Source organism: Artemia sp. Qi Xiang Cuo, chromosome 12 (genome assembly GCF_049724085.1).
Source record: "Artemia sp. Qi Xiang Cuo chromosome 12, ASM4972408v1, whole genome shotgun sequence".
NCBI classification, from domain to species: Eukaryota; Metazoa; Arthropoda; class Branchiopoda; order Anostraca; family Artemiidae; genus Artemia; species Artemia sp. Qi Xiang Cuo.
The window spans coordinates 10,925,110-10,946,539 of NC_142805.1; the positions used below are offsets into that span (position 1 = coordinate 10,925,110).

The 21,430-nt window shown below is 36.4% G+C and overlaps 1 protein-coding gene across 1 annotated transcript in view; it reads right to left on the reverse strand.

Annotated features, from left to right (window-relative positions):
- Positions 1-353: 353 nt before the first annotated feature.
- Positions 354-21,430, reverse strand: part of Chmp1 (charged multivesicular body protein 1) — a 36,623-nt gene continuing 15,546 nt past the window's right edge. The window contains exons 2-5 of the mRNA XM_089097820.1: positions 20,751-20,995; positions 17,985-18,113; positions 14,111-14,289; positions 354-510 (exon numbers count right to left, since the gene is read on the reverse strand). Coding sequence (XP_088953946.1) covers positions 489-510; positions 14,111-14,289; positions 17,985-18,113; positions 20,751-20,995 — 575 coding nt within the window. The 3' untranslated portion in view covers positions 354-488. The remainder of the gene's footprint in view (positions 511-14,110; positions 14,290-17,984; positions 18,114-20,750; positions 20,996-21,430) is intronic.

Sequence of the window (21,430 nt, forward strand, 5' to 3'; positions counted from 1 at the left end):
TACGAAACAACGTTAGGAAAAGACATCCCAAAAGGCTCAAGGAATGTAGATATTCTCATCCAAATTCTATCATCTCATATCTGGGACCGATTCCATATCTATTACAAAATATCACAAAACTCATCTCGATATCACAAAACTCGATTCCATATCACAAAAACTCATGCACTTCTTCTATACTAAGCTATTAAAGGGAAAATAACCTTGCACCAGCATAGTTTGTCATAGTAAAAAAAAGGTAAAGAGTACTATACTGGACTCCCTACCGGCAGTGCTGATGCGATGATGAAATACCGTGCATTCAGTTCTAAACCCGGTTTTTCATTTTTAAGTGAACGGGCTGAAAATTCGACATAAATCATTTCATTATATTTAACAAATAATGGAAAAGAAGCGACAAAACAATTTAAAGAAACTCCAATCAAATCATATTTAAAAAAAAAAAAAACACATTTGTTAAGGCATAGCGTAAAGCGGCCGAAGAGCGGTCATTCGCGTAGAGCGGCCAACCTGAAAATAAAACCAAATGAGAAATAGAATATAATCACTCTCATACAGTAAAGGCACTAAACACAAAAACAGCAAAGTTAGACCCAAAGTTTGAAAGCAGTAAATAATTTAGCTGAAATATAAAAGGTGATGCTCTCAACTACCAATTATCAAATTTGATTAACTATTCTTTATTTACAACTGGAACTTCGACAATTACTCATAAATGCCTACCAACTGTAAAGCCAACAATTGGCGGGCCCAAGTTGGCCTGAAAAAGCCTCTGCCTCCAAGTACCAATTTTCGAATGCTGACCAATGGTCTGTATCGATATTACCGATGCACAGATACTGGTCTCCTGATTCTCTGCCTTCGGCCGGGAGTGCAGTATGTGGTTAGGGGCGAATCACCGAGCAATGTCCGTGCCCCCCCCCGCTAACTTCTCCAGGTTCCCATTTAAAGCTGGGTTAACTCTGGTTGATCTTTACATATTCATACCACTGACTCTCATTCAAATAAATAGCTAACGACACCAGGATTCGAACCCATGTCTCACGGACAAAAGATGCACCGCTCCATGTACCCGCTTGGCTATAATTAGGGATGGGACAAAAAAAAACTTTCCCCGGTTTTGATCCTTATTAATTCTAACTTGGATTCTGGTTCGACTCCTGACTCCAAGAATACAACATCCTTGACAATTAGAGTCTCTCAAAGGAGTTGACTACTAATCACCTGGTGCTACCAAATTTCAGATATAAAAAATAGTAATGAAAAATGTACTGACAAAGGTACTAAAAATAATATAAAAATAATTTATTTTAAAGCTCAGTAAGTAATATAAAACTCGTAGAAGCAATCAAAAACATGCCATGTTAATTACATGACAAGAAGTTAAAAGTTCATTTTCAAAATTTAACGTTGCAACTGAAATTTCTTGAGGCATTACAAAAGATAGGAATGGCGGGTTAAACCAAACAAACTCGCCAGGGAAGGGGGCAGGGGATAAAAAATTTATACTATAAATAGCAACAAATATACTTCGTTTTCTAAAGGGCTGTATTTTCAATTTTGTTTAAGTGCTAAAAATTTAATTTCTATTACAATGATTAAGTGTGTAACATTTTTAATGTTTTTCTATTCATATACTCTGAGAATGATTTAGAGAAAGATAAATAAATAAAAAAAACTAGATTTTTCGCAGAAAATATTCAGCAAAACATTTATCGTACTATAGGTCTATGTAAAAATGGCACCTGAATGAAAATCAGTGAAGTGGAATTTTTTGCTCATAAATTGACCACAACAAAATATAATTAGGTTTTGAATATGAAACTGAAAGATTCAGAAAGGATACTTGACAGATGAACAGTTACTCTTTTACTTGCATAATTTTTACTTTAATAACTGTTTTTACTTATAATTTGAACACAACAAAATATTATTAGGTTTTAAATATGAAAATGAAAGATTCAGAAAGGATACTTGACAGATCAACAGTTACTCTTTTACTTATATAACTTTTACTTCAATAACTTTTTTTCATTTATAATTCAGCCAGAATCAAATACAATTAAGTTTATAAAAATGATATTAGGAAAGATATTATCAGTTATAGAAGCAAATAAATTAGTGTAAACTGAAACTTTTCATTCCAAAACACTAAATAAATGTGAAAACGCGTAAAAAAAAGCGTAATAAATGCGTAATAGCTATAAAACAGTGTACAACTAAAAATAACCCAGGGCAAAACAGTTAGTCCAGTAAACCTACGCAAAAAATCGACGATCTAGGACAAAATTACAATATAAATGATTTTTACACCATTTTGTAGAGAAAAAAATTCTGTACAACATACCAAAAGTCCCCAAGAATCTCTTTGTCAGAACAGGGAGAAAAACGGGAGAGAAGTGCAAAATCCAAGGATAAAATTGAAAATCGACGACCAGTAGTTTTTGATGCTAATAATGGCGTTCCTGATACTCTTGCGTCCGAAAAGGTTGACTTTGCGTTTTTTTATTGCTGTGTAATAAGTCGTTCCCCCATTTCCCCATTTACAGGGGGAAAAGAGAGGGGAAATAAAGATCCCGCACATCAGTCTGCAAGACTTATTTTCTGGGGTTTCCCAGTGCGAGAAGAATGAATATGTTACATTGATTACTCTGTCATTAGCATTTCATCCCCCCCTATTTTCCAGTTACAAGGGAAACAGAGAGGGAAATCAAGATATTTTCTAAAAGGAAAATATAGTCAGACGGCTCTACAGAATTTGAAGCGGAGACAAAGGTCTATCAACTCAGTTTTACAACCCTCTAACACCGTTTTGACGAGACTTTAATATCCTACTCCCTGGTGCTTCTCTTTTCCACTTTTCTCAAGATTCACTAATGGTGCACTTACACATAGTGGAAATCTGAGCGGATTGTGAAAACCGAGCTGATTTTCCCACCGGTTTTGTGCTTGAAATTTTCTCTAGCCGAAAACTAGTGGTCGTTAAGATCGTAAAGTGAATTCAAACTCTAGTGAAAATTTGGAGCTTTCCTTATAGCTCAGGTGGTTTTCAAATGTTTTATTTTGTGAGCTAAAGCAGAAATAGAAGGAAATAATTTGTGTTACTTGGAAAGTGCGACGCGTCACGCTGGTTGGACAGTTCCTGAATTCTATTTTTACGTGTGAACAAGCGGTAAACCTTACGTACAACTTAAGGTACTTTGCTTCCTCGCTTTACGTCCTATTTCTGAGAGCTGCTTCATTGGTCAAAATTCTTAACTGCACCTCCTGGCTTGAGGCTGATCAGAGGTGTTGATCTCACAAATCTTATGGACAGATTCGCTTTGTGGGTTGTTTTCGTGTCCGAAACAGGGCTTAGGTTTGGGGTTTAGCCACAAGTGCGACTACAATGTGGCTCGTGCAAAAAGCTCCTCTTTCTAGCCAAGTGAGTTTTTGTTTGTAGTTTTCATATGACACCCTATTCATGGAGGAAGAACATGAACGTTGCAAGCTCTGCAGCCGCAGCATCCGTACTGGTGGTGAAAGTGTCAGAATCACAAAAAAGGAGCTCTTTGGATCAACGAGGCCAGTGTACAACGGGGTGAACAGATATCAGTTGAAGACGGTGAAATAATACACAACCAGTGCAGAAAAGACTGCTGCCATCCGACGTCCCATAGCTTGTCTCGTGCAAAGAAAGAATGACGATTTCGAGTATACTCCAGCAGGTTGGACAAGTGTCTTTCTTCTTCTACAACAGAAGCCAACAGGAGAAGTCTTGTGTACAAACCCATCCCAACCATCACCTTCGACGACAAGATCGATGGCATTGACCTACTATAGCATGCAAGCTGGATACATGACACGATACGGGACAGATGGAGTCAATTTATGCAAGCAATTCACCATGGGTCTCACAAAGGTGCATCGTCAATTTTTTTTCTGCCTATGATCGACTATAATCCCTCCGATCTTTCTTGTGTATATACGACCTTACATTTTATCTCCGATAAAGCACGCCAGCACGGCAGTTCCAATGATCACTGGTCTCCATTGCCGTATGAGCTTTCTTGGAGCGATCGGGCACTTGATGACGGTAACAGGAATAAAAGAAGTACTCCAATGGCTATATACCGGTAACACTATTAAGCATATCCTTAGCGGCAAGGTTGTTTCACGAGCCTTGAGAGTACACAAGCTTATAGATGCAGAATTGCAGATCACTCTCATTTCCAAATCGTATGGTTTCAACTGCATAGATGACATACATGCGAGACATCAAGATTTTGCAGAAGCTCCGGCAATATATATCGCTCTATTGAATGAGGAAGTAACACTCGAAGACGCATCCAACGCAGACATAGTACGTCGAATACAAATGCGAATGAGGGAGTTCCAAGACACGCTGCAGAACAAAAGGACTGCAAAAATATGGCTTTAGTATTCAGAAATGTTTGGAGTGCTTAAGAAGGACATCCTGGTAGAACGGACCGGAAACTGAGTGCAGTATCTTCAAGCATTCTTTGAGATACTCCCTTACTTTGCAGCTGCAGGCCCCAAACTGTAAAAGAAGTCGGTGAAAATATTTCTTCAGCAAATGGAAGAGCTGAAAGAAAGTAACCAGAAGCTGTATAAAGACATCACGGATGGGATGTTTGTCTTTCGAAGAAGCGATAAATTTTGGGCTGGGCTCTCTCATAACTTTGTAATTGAGCAAGTACTAATGAGGTTGTTGAAAACAAGCGGGGGAATTACGAGAGGAAATGGAATGAGTTAGACGCAAAGGTTGATCTGGACAGTGTCAATGCCAGTACGACCTGAAATTAATGAGCTTATGCAGTCACTCACCGGTGTTGAGTACGTGTCATCTGGCCAGCACTTTTCCGCAAGACCAGCTCGGACAGAAAGAGATAGAAAGGACATAAAGGCTTCAGTAGCTTTTTTGCGCTGTCCTGTCCGCAGGACAACTGCACTCTATTGCGCAATATATCGAATGGCAAGACAGCAGCAAGGGATGTCAACGCGGATGAAGCAAGGGCGATAGAAAAATGAATTCTGAAGTCAATAGACGACGCCGATGCCGATCGCTATATCTTCAAATGTAAGAGCAAAGCAATTACGATGGCCTATCAAGGCAACATTTCCAAAGCTGACGGTGAAGACATACAAAATTGACGCAAGTCTTCTGTTCCAACGTCTTGCAGCAGCGGCAACTACAGCTGGAGGGAATGTGGAAGAATCACTCAGATTCAAACTATCCAGCTATCCTACTGCCCTTTTCGAATCGTCAAGCCTGCCATGACAGCCAGATAAAGTGGAGCTAGCAAAAGCTATTTGAAAATTAGCAAATGCAGAACCTGTGAACGTCCTAACAAAAGAGTCAGAAAAACAGATGATCAATGCCAGATGGCTGTTCCAGCATATTCCATGGAAAACAGGAAACACTTTCGAACAGATTTGCAACAGTTACGTTTCCTTCGTGACACAGGAGTATTCAAATGCTTCTGTCATCTTTGATGGTTAGACTTTAGGTCCGTCTACCAAAGATGTCACCCAAGTTAGACGATCGAAAGGTATCCAGTGTCCGACCGTCATGCAGAGAGAGATGAGGACGTTCTGATTGCATTGAAAGGTGTTGATGCCGACAAGGAAGGGGTAACCACTGTAGTCGGAAAAGACACTGATTTATTGATCCTTCTCCTCCATAACCTGCCTCCGGAAGCCAGGGATCTCTATTTCGAAACCAGTACCAAATCAAGAGCGCTGTCAACTAAATACTGGCACATCAACTTTATCAAAAGATCGCTGGGACAGGTTTGTCACTATATTCCCGTTGGCCACGCTCTTCTGTGTTGCGACACGACGTCCCGTTTGTTAGGGGTAGGAAATCAGGCTGTCCTGCCATTCCTAAAAAGCCATGAAGAATTTAGGAATAACTGTGAAGTGTTCCTTAATCCGCGATCTAGGAAAAAAGAAACCCAGCTAGTCAGTGAAAATCTTTTGCTGTGTTTCTACAAGGCTAAGAAAGGGGAAGGTCTCAGCAAAATTAGGTACAGGGTTTTTCTTGAGAAACTGAACAGCCCAAAGAGATCAACTTTTGTAAACTCAGAGAGAGACTTCCATCAACTCCATCGGCTACGAAATTTTATTCTTATTGTCTTCTATCAGTTAATGGAATGGCGTAATACTGTGTCAGAACTCGACCCGTAATACTGGGGTTGGCGATTACGTGACGGACGCCTCACTCCGATCATGACAGACATCGGACCTACTCCACCTCATCTGCTAAATGTGATTCGTTGCAGCTGCACGCGCTCCAATTGTGACAGTTCACGCTGTAGTTGCCGAAAAAATGGATTGCCTTGCACACTTGCTTTTAAAGACTGCCAAGGGATTGCGTGATCCAATAAAGATGTTTTTGTTGATAATTATGAAGAAGACGATGTTTAGTACAAATGCTTGATCTTATCCTTTTAAGTTTAATATAACCCGTAATTATCTTTCGCTCTGATTATTGAAGTTACCTGATTTGTTTCATTTCTTACATTTAGTTTTGTCTTATGTTTCTATTATATAGTCGAAGTAAATCTGCTCACGTAGTCTGAAGGCCCGGTGCATTGTCTCCCCTACGATAAAAACACTGCAGAAAAGCAAGATACAAATCTAATACCGTGTTTTTTTAAATCATCGAGTCAAAAAACGTTGAGGGCAACATTTTGACCAGCCATATCACACAACTCTCGAGGATACTGTTTTCCCCCTCCCCCACTAAAGGGGGAAATCGAACCAAGTCCAGCGATAAAACAAAATATCTTTCTTTTTTCGATATCTCCGCGCAGAAAAAGAGCAGACGTGAAGTTAGAGCGCACAATAAATCTGCCCCTGAGTTTTTACAATTTTCCCCTTCTCCCCAGTTTTTTACCCTGTTCCGCCCAGGGGATTTTTGGGGACTTTTGATATGTCGTATTATTTTTTTTCTCTGCAAGACGGTGTAAAAATCTTTTATATTGCAATTTTGTCCCAGAGTTTCGTAGATTTACTGGACTAAGTGTAAAACCAGCATTCCTCAATGTTTTCACCCTAGCAGAACATTCAAAATAAACACAGTTTTGAACCGATTTTATACCCTGAGCCATTATTATTTATTGCGATATAAACAAAAGAATTTTATTGTAGGACAGATTTGATTATTTAAATATTTGTTTCTTTTAATTCAGAATAAAAATCGTTGGCTACCTGACCCACGTACGTAAATTAAAAACAAGAGCAACAACAAGCGTAAATCAAGTTTTGACAAACGGGACTTCTGAGCGTTTAGAACTAACATACAACTATCCGTGTCTGTGCATGAGGGGCGTGAGGGTTGCACGGACCCCCCTTCTCAGAACGAAAGAAACTATTCGACTTTTTTGGCCATTTCCCCATAAATTTAAAGAAGCGAGTTTCAACTTTTTTTTCCCCTTTTGGAGCTCTGAAAAAACATACAGATCACAGAAACCCCTGCTCCCCTATATATACCCTTCGTACCTGAATATTTCTACATATAACCCAACATATACCTACTTGTACCCCTACATATACCTACAACCCCTACATATACCATCTGTACCTGCAACCTTTTAAACTGAAAGCAAAGCAATTTATTACAAAACTAAAAGCTGATGTGTGATTGGTAAGGAAAGAGCTCTAGGATAAAAATAATGAATAAAATTATTTTAATATTAATTCTAATGTAAATTTAATAGAATATTCTAATATATATATATATATATATATATATATATATATATATATATATATATATATATATATATATATATATATATATATATATATATATATATATATATATATATATATATATATATATATATATATATATATATATATATAAATCTAATATAATTTGCTTTTTATTGTTTTAACGGTTTGGAGAATCCTTTTAATAGCCTATTAAAAGGAGTTTGAACCCGGTCAAAAAGTATCTTAATACTTTTAGATTAACATAAAAGATAAAGACTAGGAATACGGTTTCGGACTTTACAGTCCCTCCTGGCGGTGCTGATCTCCAATTCATAATTCTTCAGCCAGGAAGCAGGACGGAGATGGGGACCAGCCATCTTTTGCTGTGGCACACCCTTCCTGTTTAACATCCCCAGATTTCTCCAGGTACCCATTTGGAGCTGGGTCGACTCTGATTGAGCTTATAGAGTCAAGCCACTGAACCCCGGTCTAAACCCCCTAACCTACGACCCTAACCAACGACACCAGGACTCGGACCCCCGTCCTCTTTGAATCTATTAAAAACAAAATGCGTTTAAGTTTAGTCAATCCGCATGTTTTAAAAAGATTCCGAAAATTTATCGTAAATTATCTACAAAATAAAATTTACAATACATATAGCATACTTCTTCCGAACTAGTCCAACGAGTAATTCAGATCAGCGTCTACTATTTTTTTTTTATACCTACAGATGGCGAAATATAAAATGAAATTTTAAAAAAAAACGTGGGCAAGCTGATGAATTCACTCCTTCAGATCAAAGTAGAAATTTCTGACACTCGGGATGCTTAATTGTCAATAAATTAAAGTTTTGAAAAACTAAGTAAATAACCATAAGTCACTAGGTCCAAACGACGAATGTACGTGCTTTTATTTGTTGTTGTTTTTTCCCACTGCGGTACCTGAACAGAGGGTTCTTACTTCTGCATCACTTTCATAACTTCTGTCATAAAATGAAGTAGAACAGACATTTTGTTACCACAGCAATTCGGACCTTGTCACATCTACTCTAGTAACTAGTGTTGTCCTAGTTTTGCTATTTGGGAGAAACAAAAGTTCACTCTTCATTGACAGATTTTGGCATTAGATTCCGGAAACCCGCCCAATGAACTAGAAGTTTTTGGACGGATCGGTCAATCTGTCAAAGAACGATTGGTCTCCTTAGTTTAGGCTCCGAAATCTGTAAATGAAAACCAGAGGGAAAGTAAAATGTAGTACGAAGGTCTGAACAAACTCTAAAAGTCGTCATAGGTTTTTGACAAATTTCAAGTTTTTTGGAAATTTTTTCACTGATTTTGTGAAATTGGTGGTGCCACCACTGCTAGTATAAGTAGTAGTACACAACAAATCAGTAGTACAACAAAGCAGTAAAAAACTATGGTGATAGGATAATTGGAAACAAATGAGAGAGAACGAGAGAGAAGCAAGGGAAAGAGAGGCAGACTAGTATTAATAGTGTTTATTAATGTACTATTATGTTTATTAGTGTATTGTATTATTGTTTATTAAGTATTAATTAATGAACAAAACAGGTCCTGATTCCCAACTCCTTGTGTCACAACAAAAACCAAACAACCAAACAACAAACAACCTTGTGTCACAACAAACATGTGTCACATACAATTAATATGAGCTTCGTCTTTCCAACAAAATTAGTAGTTAATTGCCATAAAGTAAAATTCTGGCTAAACCAACAAAAACATAAGATGTGGTCAGAAGGTCAATTTTGCGAGCCTCTTTTTTTGCACAAAGTTTAGCTTCGCAGCGTTCTTGTTAATTGTGACGACAATGCATGGATAAAGCAGCGCTTGGAAACATACTCTCATTGCAAGATCCTCTCTTTAGGATAAGTGAACCCTGACGAAAATGATATCGAGACGGAATTGTACGGCAAAAGCCTAAGTTAGCTGTGTTTAAGGTGAATTATTAGCAGTGGCGTAAATTCGCAAACACTTATGTGGGGGGGGGGGAATTTTTTTTAAAATCTAAATTTGTTGTTTTTTCCCTCAATTTTTACATTTGAAATACCAAAAAAAGTATTTTTCATAGAAATACTCCCAAAAAGGGACATTTTTTACAATCTAAGGGAGGGGGGGGGAGCAAAAAAATCAAGGAGAAACATATACCCCCCTCCTCCGGTTAAAGCTGCTGGTTGATTACAGCAATTGAACCCACTGGTTGTTATTAACAATAGTAGCTATTCTAGCCTTGGTTTGAGATTTTTCATACTTCTTCTTCTAAGACAGTGAGGGGGGGGGGGGGAATATTTTTTTAAAATCTAAATTTGTTGTTTTTACCTCAATTTTTACATTTAAAATACCAAAAAAAGGATTTTTCATAGAAATACTCCGAAAAAGAAACATCTTTTACAATCTAAGGGGGAGGGAGCAAAAAAATCAAGGGGACACATATACCCCCTCCTCCAGTTAAAGCTACTGGTTGTTTATAGCAATTGAACCCACTGGTTGTTATTAACAATAGTAATTATTCTAGCCTTGGCTTGGAATTTTTCAACCTTATTTCTTACAAAACATACTGAACGGATAACCAGAATGATTTTATTTTCTTTCATAGACAGCGCGCTAGCGCTGCCTAAGTGAAGAACGATGTGGCCACAATGTGTTTTTTATTCCGACAGGCACTTCGTATCGAAGGAGTTGTCGTAGACACTTCGAAAAGGGCTCATTCGATTGGAAATTGTGGTGGTTAGTGCCATTTTTAATAGTCGAAAGTGATTGGATCGCAACTAAATCCCCCCCCCCCAGCCCCGGACCCATCATTCCCCTAAATACATCCAATAAAAATTTTGAGATAGCCATTTTGTTCAGCGTAGTGGATTTCAAGATAGAAAATATATTTTTGAGGAGGACACTCCCCCATAACCCTCAGGGCAAGGGTTTTAAGTTATGTCCTGCGGGCATATAAGGTTTTTATAGAAGGTGGTGTCATAGAAACTTCAAAAGGGGCTCATTCGATTGGAAATGCCAAGGGCTAGTGCTCTTTTTAATAGTTGAGTGATAGGTTGGCAAATAGCCCCCCCCCCCCCACGCCCATCATTCCCCCAAACACATCCAATCAAAATTTTAGATAGCCATGTTGTTAAACTTTGTTGAAAGTTTTGGAAATTAGGTCTTTAAGGATGACAGCCCCTCCACCCCCATAACCCTCAGGGCAAGGGTTGTTAGCTATGCCCTGGGGGCATTTAAGGGTTTTATTGAAACCATTGTCGTAGAAACTTCAAAAGGGCTCATTCAATTGGAAATTGAAAGGGCTAGTGTATTTTTTAATAGTTGAAAGTGATGGGATAGCGACTAACGCCCCTCTCATGTCCACCATTTTCCCAAACACATCGAATTAAAATTTTGAGATATCTATTTTGTTCAACGTAGTTGAAAGTTCTGGAAATTTTTTCTTTTAGGATGAAAACCCCCTTCAGAGCCCTCAGTTCAAAGGGCTCATTCAATTGGAAATTAAAAGGGCTAGTGTCTTTTTTAACAGTTGAAAGTGATTGGATAGCGACTAACGTCCCTCTCATGCCGACCATTTTCCCAAACTCATCGAATTAAAATTTTGAGATATCCATTTTGTTCAACGTAGTTGAAAGTTCTGGAAATTTTGTCTTTTAGGATGAAAACCCACCCAGAGCCCTCAGTGCAAAGGACTCATTCAATTGGAAATTGAAAGCGCTAGTGCCTTTTTTAATAGTTGAGTGATTGGACAGCGACTAACGCCCGTCTCACGCCCACCATTTTCCAAAACACATCCATACAAAATTTGAGATATCCATATTGTTCAACGTAATTGAACGTTCTGGAAATTAGGTCTTTTAGGATGATAAACCCCTCAGAGCTCTCAGTGCAAGGGTTGTAAGTTACGCCATGGGGGCATATAATGTTTATATAGAAATTTGTTGCATAAATCATAGGCAGTGCGATCGTGCTGCCTAAGTAAAGGGGAGGACATTCCGCACAACCCTCAGGGCAAGGGTTTTAAGTTATGCCATGGGGGCATATAAGAACGATGTTGGCACGATGTATTATTTATTAATTTTTTCCTTTAGAGCAGGGCACTTCGTATCAAAGACTTTGTCGTAGAAACTTCGAAAAGCGCTCATTCAATTGGAAATTGGAATGGCTTGTGCCCTTTTTAATATTCTAAAGTGATTGGAAGGAAACTAGCACCCATTCCGCACCCACCATTTCCCGAAACACATCCAATCAAAATTTGAGATATCCATTTTGTTCAGCGTAGTTGATTCCCAGATAGAAATTATGTTCTTGAGGACAATCCTTAGGGCACAGCCCTTAGGGCAAGGGTTGTAAGTTATGCCCTGGGGGCATATAAGTTTTTTTTTATAGAAGGCGTTGTCGTAGAAACTTTAAAAAAGGCTCATTCGATTGGAAATTCAAAGGGCTAGTGCCCTTTTTAATAGTCGAAAGTGATTAGAGGGCAACTAACCCGCCTCTCACGCCCATTTTTTCCCAAAACACATCTAATCAAAACTTTGAGGGCTCATTCAATTGGAAATTGAAATGGCTAGTGCCTTTTTTAATAGTTGAAAGTGATTGGAGAGCGACTAACGCCCCTCTCACGCAAACCATCTTTCCAAACACATCCAATCAAAATTTTGAGATATTCATTTTGTTCAACGTAGTTGAAAGTTCATGAAATAAGGTCTTTTAGGATGATAACTCCCTCAGAGCCCTCAGTGCAAGGGTTGTAAGTTATGGCCTGGGGGGCATATAAAGTTTATATAGAAAGTTGTTATTTGAAATTGCCCTTTTTAATAGTCGAAAGTGAGTAGAGTAATTAACCCCCTCTTATGCCCACAATTTCCCCAAAAACATTCAATCAAAGTTTAGAGATAGATATTTTGTTCAACGTAGTTGAAAGTTCTGGAAATTATGTATTTAAGGATGAAAAACCCCCTAAAGCCCCCAGGGCCAAGGTTGTAAGTTCTGCCCTGGAGGCATATAAGGTTTTTATAGATAGAGTTGTCGTAAAACTTCAAAAGGGGCTCATTCAATTCGAAATTGAGAGGGCTATTGCCCTTTGTTATAGTCGAAAGTGATTGGAGGGTAACTAACCCCCCCCCCCCCCTCACGCCCACCATTCCTCCAAGCACATCCAATTAAAATTTTCAGATAGCCATTTTGTTCAACGTAGTAGAAAGTTCTCGAAATTAGGTCTTTGAGTATGACACCCCCATCTCCCCAGCACTCAGGGCAAGGGTTGTAAGTTACTAACTGGGGGCATATGAGATTTTTATTGAAAGTGTTGTCGTAGAAACTTCAAAAGGGCTCATTTGATTGGAAATTGAAAGGGCTAGTGCCTTTTTTAATAGTTGAAAGTGATTGGAGAGCAACTAACGCCCCTCTCACGCCCACCATTTCCCCAAACACATCCAATCAAAATTTTGAGATAGCCGTGTTGTTCTGGAAACCTGAAAAGACTATGTCAATAAAAAACGAACAGAAATTAATTAAAAAAACCTTTTCCACAAAATAAGTTTTTCAAAGAAAAGTAAAGAACTCCATTAAACCAAAAATGAGCAAATATAAAATCAAATACTCTACCAAGCGTGAAACTTCCAAAAATCAGCATCGATAAATAAACGAAACCCAAAACGAACAGAAATTGCAATAAATAACCGAGTCAAACACAAAACGAGCAGAAATTAACATAAGTTGGACGCAAAACCCCTATGCCTTCCAAGGCCAGAAAAAAAATATGCACTTTACTGAAAAATTATAAATGGTTTTACTTTCTTAACTTTAATATATCAAATAATACTAACATTCTGATTACTAAATATCAGTATATGTATATTAAACTTACAATGCACATTCATTTGTATTTTTTCAGTAAAGTGCAAATTTTGTTCTGGCCTTGGGAAGGCATAGCGGTTTTGCGCCCAAACTTATGTTAGTTTCTGCTCGTTTTGAGTTTGACTCGGTTATTTGTTGTATTTTCTGTTCGTTTTGGGTTTCATTTATTTATCAATGCTGATTTGTGGTAGTTTCACGCTTGGTAGAGCATTTGATTTTATTTTTGCTCATGTTTGGTTTAATGGAGTTTTTTACTTTTCTTTAAAAAACTTATTTTGTGAAAAAAGGTTTTTTAATTAATAGCTATATAGAAATATAGAAATATATATAGAAATATTTTAATTAATAGGTCTTTCAGCAATAGAAACTCCAAAAGATCATTAAAGCCAGTCAATATGTTCAGCCATTAAAGCCATTAAAGTCATTAAAGCCAGTTCAGCCACATCATACATAGATAAGAGCAATTGCAAAGATTAAATGACACATAGACGCAGAGCCGCATATATTGCAACTTAAATTACCTTCTATCCAAGTCTGCCTGCCCTCTTTCTTCTTCTAAGACAGAGGGCACAGTTGAAGTGACAGCCAGCTTTCCTGCCAAGTCTAGCTGTGCTTCATCTGCAATTCGCTGCATTAAAGTCTCCACTTCATCAGCTGGAGTTGACAGAGTAGTTGTAGCTCCAATAGCATCCTCAACTACCTAAATAAATTATATTTTGAATCACAGATAAGAGTTTCTACAATAAGATGTAGAAGTTTTGAAATAACATACAAGAGTATTCATACCTGCAAACATATCAAAATCTTTAATATGTTTGAGAAGTAGAAGTTTTGAAAAAACATGTGAAATTATTCAGACCTGGAAACATATCACAATCCTATTCATATCTGCAAACATATAAACATTCTTGATTTGTTTGAAAAGAATCAGTTTTGAAATAAAATGTGAAAGTATTCACACTTGCAAACACATCAAAATTCTTGATATGTTTGGGAAATAAAAATTTGAAACGACATTTGAAAGTAATCATACCTGTAAATATATCAAAATTCTTTATATGTTTGGGAAGTAGAAATTTGAAATAACATTTGAAAGTAATTATACTGCAAACATATCAAAATTCTTCCTTAATTGGAAAACCGAAGTAACCTAATTACAGAAAACAGGACTATTGCATAAAAACTCGGACTTTTACATCTAAGAACAAAAAATAGCGCTCTTTATAAAAAATTCTCATTGATTTGCCACCTTTTAGCGAAGTTATTCTATTCTGGAAGAAACTAAAACTTTAGAGATCGTTTACCTATTTATAATTTTTTATAATTTTTTTTCTTATTATAATTATATAATTTCTTATATAATATATTATATATTATATAATATATATATTATATAATATATAATTTCTTAGTATTATAATTTTTCTGTTCTTTCAAATGGTCTCTGAGGGGACTTTATAAGACTCGCCGTTGCTTGGCAACGGAAAATTCAATTTTATTCTATTGGATATGCCAGCGCTTTTCCTAAGGGCAGAGTTACCATATGAGCGAAAGTATCCTATCACGCTAATTTCTTTCTTTAACACTAACGGCCTAAGAAAAATTAAGCTGATTCAGTTTGCGATTGCCTACTGACACTCCGGCTCGGATTCTTTATGATTTTGAACCAACTAGTAGTTGCTGGAAGCGTCCAAGAGGAAGACCGATGGAGTGATAGTTTCGGGAATATCTTGGACCAAGTTGGAATTTCGCTGTCTGATGCAGAGGCCCTTGCTGCAGACCGTTCCACGTGGAGAAGGCTGATGAGGCTCTCAACGCCACCCCCTTTTCACAGTGAGCTTAGTGAACATTTTGTGGCCTTATAGCAATCTTTTTACATTTTGACAACACAATTTTTATTACAAAATTGTGGCTTTTTTATAACCAAAGTCCTTGCGTTGGTCACGCTTCAGATGAAATCAAACCCTGGGCTCCCTATTTCAAAGCAAAGATCAGAGCATTTTTAAAAGTATTTCCAAAAGTTTATTTCTTGGACTATCTTCATAATGGTTCTTCTTCAATTTGGTGGCCATACCTGGAATGCTATAAGGCCATTTTTCGTGGATTGCTGATTACAGGCAACAATCTAATCAATATCCTATTTCAAGAGCGACTCAACACAGAATTTGTTGGGGTAGAGGTAATTTATTTTGTTAATGTTTGAAGTACAATGGCTTTATGTAACCATTATGCCCAAGCCTTTTATTATTTCTAATCTTTAAGGATTTTAGATCTTTTCATTTTTTCTTGTAACGCTGGAGAGGTCTAGTCTTATACAGATGAAAAATTAATATTGATTGCTTCTTTTCTTTTTCCTCCTACTGGCCGTGGACCCGTTTTTTTTAAATTCATTTTTGAGAAACAACTTTTATTCTCAAAAAGGAGAATAATAATTTAAAAATAACAATTCGAAACGTACAAATAACAGTACAGTAGGGATATATCCTTCAATTTGACAGTGAAACAAGCAAAATGTGATATGTGACCAAGGCCGTATCCAGGGAGGGGTTACGGGTTTTGACGCCCCCCCCCCAAGTCATGTTGGTCCGGCTCGTAAAAACGTGACAAAAATGTATATAAAAAAATTCTTGATACTTTTTTAAAATTGTTTTTTTATAACCCCCCCCCCCCCGAAATACGGCCTTGTATGCGATCGAAATTTCCGGAGATTCTTGTTGGTGTTTCATTGTCAAATAAAAAGATTTTTTCCTATTGAAATGTTATGTTTATATCAAGGACAGGCAATGTGGTCTTCTAAAATGTCTAAATCATTCGAAAAACTAATCAACTTAATTATTAATAATAAAAATAACATTTTCATCATCATTGGTCACCTGTTCGTCTTTATATCTGTTAGAAACAATTTAGTTTATTAAGGAGACCAAAATTTTATAAAGAAATACAAAAAAAAGAAAAAAAGGTATACAGGTGGAAATACAAACTTGTCAAGCAAAGAATACTAGATGACAGTATACAAAATAACGCAAGCTCTTCAAATTATCTTACAGAAAAACATAAGAGAAAACTACATTAGTTCTGACTCGTATGGAACACGTAGAGGCTAAGTTTCAAGCCACAGAGGTCAGGCACGCGCGGTAATGAAGGCGGACTACATGGCTCATCCTGAAGAAATCTTACTTTAAAATCAACAGCTTCTATCAAAATTGAAAAAAAACTGAGAGTAACGCAAATCAATTGAACCCCCCTCCCAAAGTTAATATTTCTACAGCCCGTTTTGTTTTCTTTCTTACCTCTTTTACCGACAATATAGTTACATTTGGTTATAGTTACATATAGTTATATAGTACCAACATAGTTACATAGTATAGTACCATAGTTACATAGTATAGTACCATAGTACCATAATATAGTTACCATAGTATACTATGGTACTATATGGTATATATACTATATGGTACTATACATAGTATAGTACCATAGTATAGTTACATAGTACCGATATAGTCACATAGTACCGCCGATATTATACACGAGAGAGTTCTATAATGGGTCGAGCCTCCAAAGTTTCATCGGAACTGTGCGCCCCCAGCCACATTCAGAAACATTTCTTATTTTGTAAAGCTGAAGACAATTCTTGTCAGAGGCCTAAAAGTAAAGTTTGTGCTTGTCCTTCAGCCAAGACCTACAGTGTGGCAGCCGAAATAGAGCTTTATAGTTAAAGACCATCTGCCAAGCTTTAAGCCCTTCGAGCCATGTTTCTGCTTGAGGCGGAGAGCTCCGTTTAAGCAGGCAGTAGCATCAAAAGTCTTAGACTAAATCTAAAAGTGTGTCTGGGATGATTCCCTGGCCACGAGACCAAAGCAATTTTCTTAATATAACAAAAACAAAAAATTTATAGGGTCAAAACAGGAGCATTTTCTCATGGACCTAAAGGATATTGAAAAGGTATTTTTTATTTTTTTAATTTTTTTTTTTGTAGCCATGGCACATGAAGCTTCTGTGCTAAATAAGTTTATCTATCTTTCTAACTAGGGTAAAAGTCCCAAGTCAGCCTTTACTGAAAGCACCAATAATGTCCAATGACTACGCTCCTTTCCTCCCTTAGATCTTTCATGCATCTAACTTTTTTTTTATTTATATAAAATCAACAATTATTTATCCACTGAAAGGCTCTTGTCTACATTTAAACTTTATTTGTGGTATGAAGCAACACTTGGTTCTTTAAGTAATTTTGTTTTCTGTCTAGGAAAACAAATTAAAACTTAGAAATAATATATATACATATATATATATATATATATATATATATATATATATATATATATATATATATATATATATATATATATATATATATATATATATATATATTACTGCTTATTAGAAACTACTTACTGAAGTTTTGACATCTAAATCCTCAAATTGCTTTTCAAATTTGTCCATTGTAGCAGAAATCTTCTCTAGGTCCATACTACCAATAGCTTTGTCTAGAGACCTGACAACTTGACCCATATTTTTTGTAAGCTGAAAAAGAAGATACAGATTTAATACTTTTTTTGCTCTTTGTTCATGTGTTGTTGTTTTCTCTGGGTTAAATTTTTATTCTAGCCTTGTAATCATTAATTTAAAGGTGACCTTCATTTTTGCTTTTATTCTTGGTATTGAAGACCGTCTCAAAAAAAGGGACAAGAGCACAAAAACCACCAATCGATAACTGCATACACTTAGTCAAACTGATTTCTTATAATGTTAGAATTTCTTTGCAGCGACAGAACAAAAATCTATTTTGATCTGCTAAAAATATTTCCTTTACTTGAAAAATAATCAAAAATTTTTCTGTTCTTTCAAATGGTCTCTGAGGGGACTTTATAAGACTCGCCGTTGCTTGGCAACGGAAAATTCAATTTTATTCTATTGGATATGCCAGCGCTTTTCCTAAGGGCAGAGTTACCATATGAGCGAAAGTATCCTATCACGCTAATTTCTTTCTTTAACACTAACGGCCTAAGAAAAATTGTCAGTGTCAGTAGGCAATCGCAAACTGAATCAGCTTAATTTTTCTTAGGCCGTTAGTGTTAAAGAAAGAAATTAGCGTGATAGGATACTTTCGCTCATATGGTAACTCTGCCCTTAGGAAAAGCGCTGGCATATCCAATAGAATAAAATTGAATTTTCCGTTGCCAAGCAACGGCGAGTCTTATAAAGTCCCCTCAGAGACCATTTGAAAGAACAGAAAAATTATAATACTAAGAAATTATATATTATATAATATATATATTATATAATATATAATATATTATATAAGAAATTATATAATTATAATAAGAAAAAAAATTATAAAAAATTATAAATAGGTAAACGATCTCTAAAGTTTTAGTTTCTTCCAGAATAGAATAACTTCGCTAAAAGGTGGCAAATCAATGAGAATTTTTTATAAAGAGCGCTATTTTTTGTTCTTAGATGTAAAAGTCCGAGTTTTTATGCAATAGTCCTGTTTTCTGTAATTAGGTTACTTCGGTTTTCCAATTAAGGAAGAATTTTGATATGTTTGCAGTATAATTACTTTCAAATGTTATTTCAAATTTCTACTTCCCCTATTAATTGCAATTGATTTTAGAAAAGCATTTGACTTCGTTGATCACAAAATCCTTTTAGAAATAATGGCGGAAAAAAATATACCCAGATTTACTATTAAAATCATAAAGAGCTTCTTAACAAATAGAGAGCAAACTGTAAAGTATAAAGACCAAATTTTCCACTTCTCTGCCAGTTTTTTTGTGGAATTCCACAAGGAACTGTGATCGGGCCGCTGGGCTTCCTCCTCATGATAAATGAAATTGCTGCTGAGCTGGAGGACAGATGGAAATACGTTGAAGACTTGTCCTTAACGGAAGTCGTATCTGAGGATTCGAAGAGCAATGCTGCTAGTTTCTTCGAACAAATTACCTCAGAGGCGGCTGAACTAAACATGGTCGTGAATAAAGACAAATGCTCGGTCACGACATTTTATTTTCTTCGGAATACTCAGCCGTCTTTCGAAACTCCTATCGCTTCCAAGCTAATAAGTCATAAAATAACTTTACTTGGTGTGATGATTTCTTCTGACCTCTCATGGCGGGAGAATACAAAGACAATTGTAAAAAAAGCTAACGGCGCAATCCAAATGCTAAAAACACTGAAAAAATTTCGAGTTCCTAAGGACAACTTGAAACTAATATCTTGCACTTTCATCCACCCCTTAGTTGAATATGCTTGTCCGGTTTGGCACTTTGCCGTTACCCAGGATGAAAAATATAAAATAGAACGAGTTCAGAAGAGATCACTGCAAATCATTTATGGCGGTTCCCCTCTACCTCACTTTTACCTCAAAGAATTTAAGCTTGAATCCCTTTCTCCCCACTGAGAAAAATTATGTCAGAGATTCGGCTTCTCCCTCCTCCGACATCCCATCTACCGATGATTCCTTCCCCAACCTTTTGTCCCGGGAAGATCTCGTCCCCCAAGGGAAGTGGATAAGAAGGTTCCGAAACTGACCCCATTCCACTGTAACACCATACGCAACAGTAAAAGCTTTGTGCCAAGCTTTGTGAAATATCACAATGATCTCTAGTGTTTTTATTCTTTAGTCTATTTTATCCAGACGAAGTTTTATCAGATAAATTTCTTCTCAATCTCAAGTGTTTTTATCCTTTAATTTATTTATCCTGACGAAGTTTTATCAGACAACTTTATTTTGCTATTTATGACTAAGAGACATCATATTTGGGCTTTGTCCAGAAGAGCTATGTCTTGTTTTTGAATTCAAAGGAATTTGAATAAGTTGCAACATTCCAGCATGATTATGAGCAAAATTTTTAACTGGTGACCTAGAGCGTTATCTAGAATGTATTGTACATAAAAGGTACAAAGTATTTTACTTGGGCCCAAGGTCTCTCTCTGGGACTGAATTTCCAAATGTTGTAAATCTATAAAACAGGAAATGTGTTCAAAAGACTATATAAACAGGATACTGCTTTCAAACCTTAATAATAATATGAACGAGATAACCATTATTAAATTGTTTCAAGCCTCAAAACCTTAACCAAGTTTTTTTTTCAATTTCCACGCTCCAAAAGCTGCATAAAAGAAAGACAAACAATTGATTAAAGAAACCATACAAACCCCTCTAAGCATTGCAGCTGAATGAACTTTGGACTGAACAGCATCAACCTTTGAGGACATTCTTAGGTAATTTAGCGCTTCATTCTTTTTCCTGATAGCGTTTTCAGCATAAATCCTTGCACCTTCTATATTGCCTTGCTGAAGAGCTTTTTTGCACTTTGACTGCTGGACTGCTTTATCCTTTTCAGACTTTTTTGACATCTTCTCTAACTGCTTAGCACAAAATCTTAGTTGAAATGATGTGTCTGAAATATAAACACGAATAATTTATTCTGTGTAAAAATTTTCCAGACTTTATAAATGAGCAATAATTGTATATTTATGTTTTTTTCTTGAAAACAGCTCCTTATTTTTTTTCTGGAAAATTGGTATCTCAGGATATTCTTGCATAAAAACGATCTAGATAGGTTAAAAGTCTCAGAAAATTCGTTAACAGCCTTAATTTTTGTTTTTGCAAATGACTTCATGTACTATGCTAGTACATCATATAAGCATTTCTTAAGACATCATATAAGCATTTTCTTATATGATGTCACACATAGTATAAACAGGATTGTTGAGTTTCTAACACATCAGTTATTTATACAATATAATGTCTGTTGGAAGGCCTAAAAAACAAAAATTTGCACCATCAACTGCAACAAATTCTTTATGGACAGCTAAAGCAAAGGCCATTATTA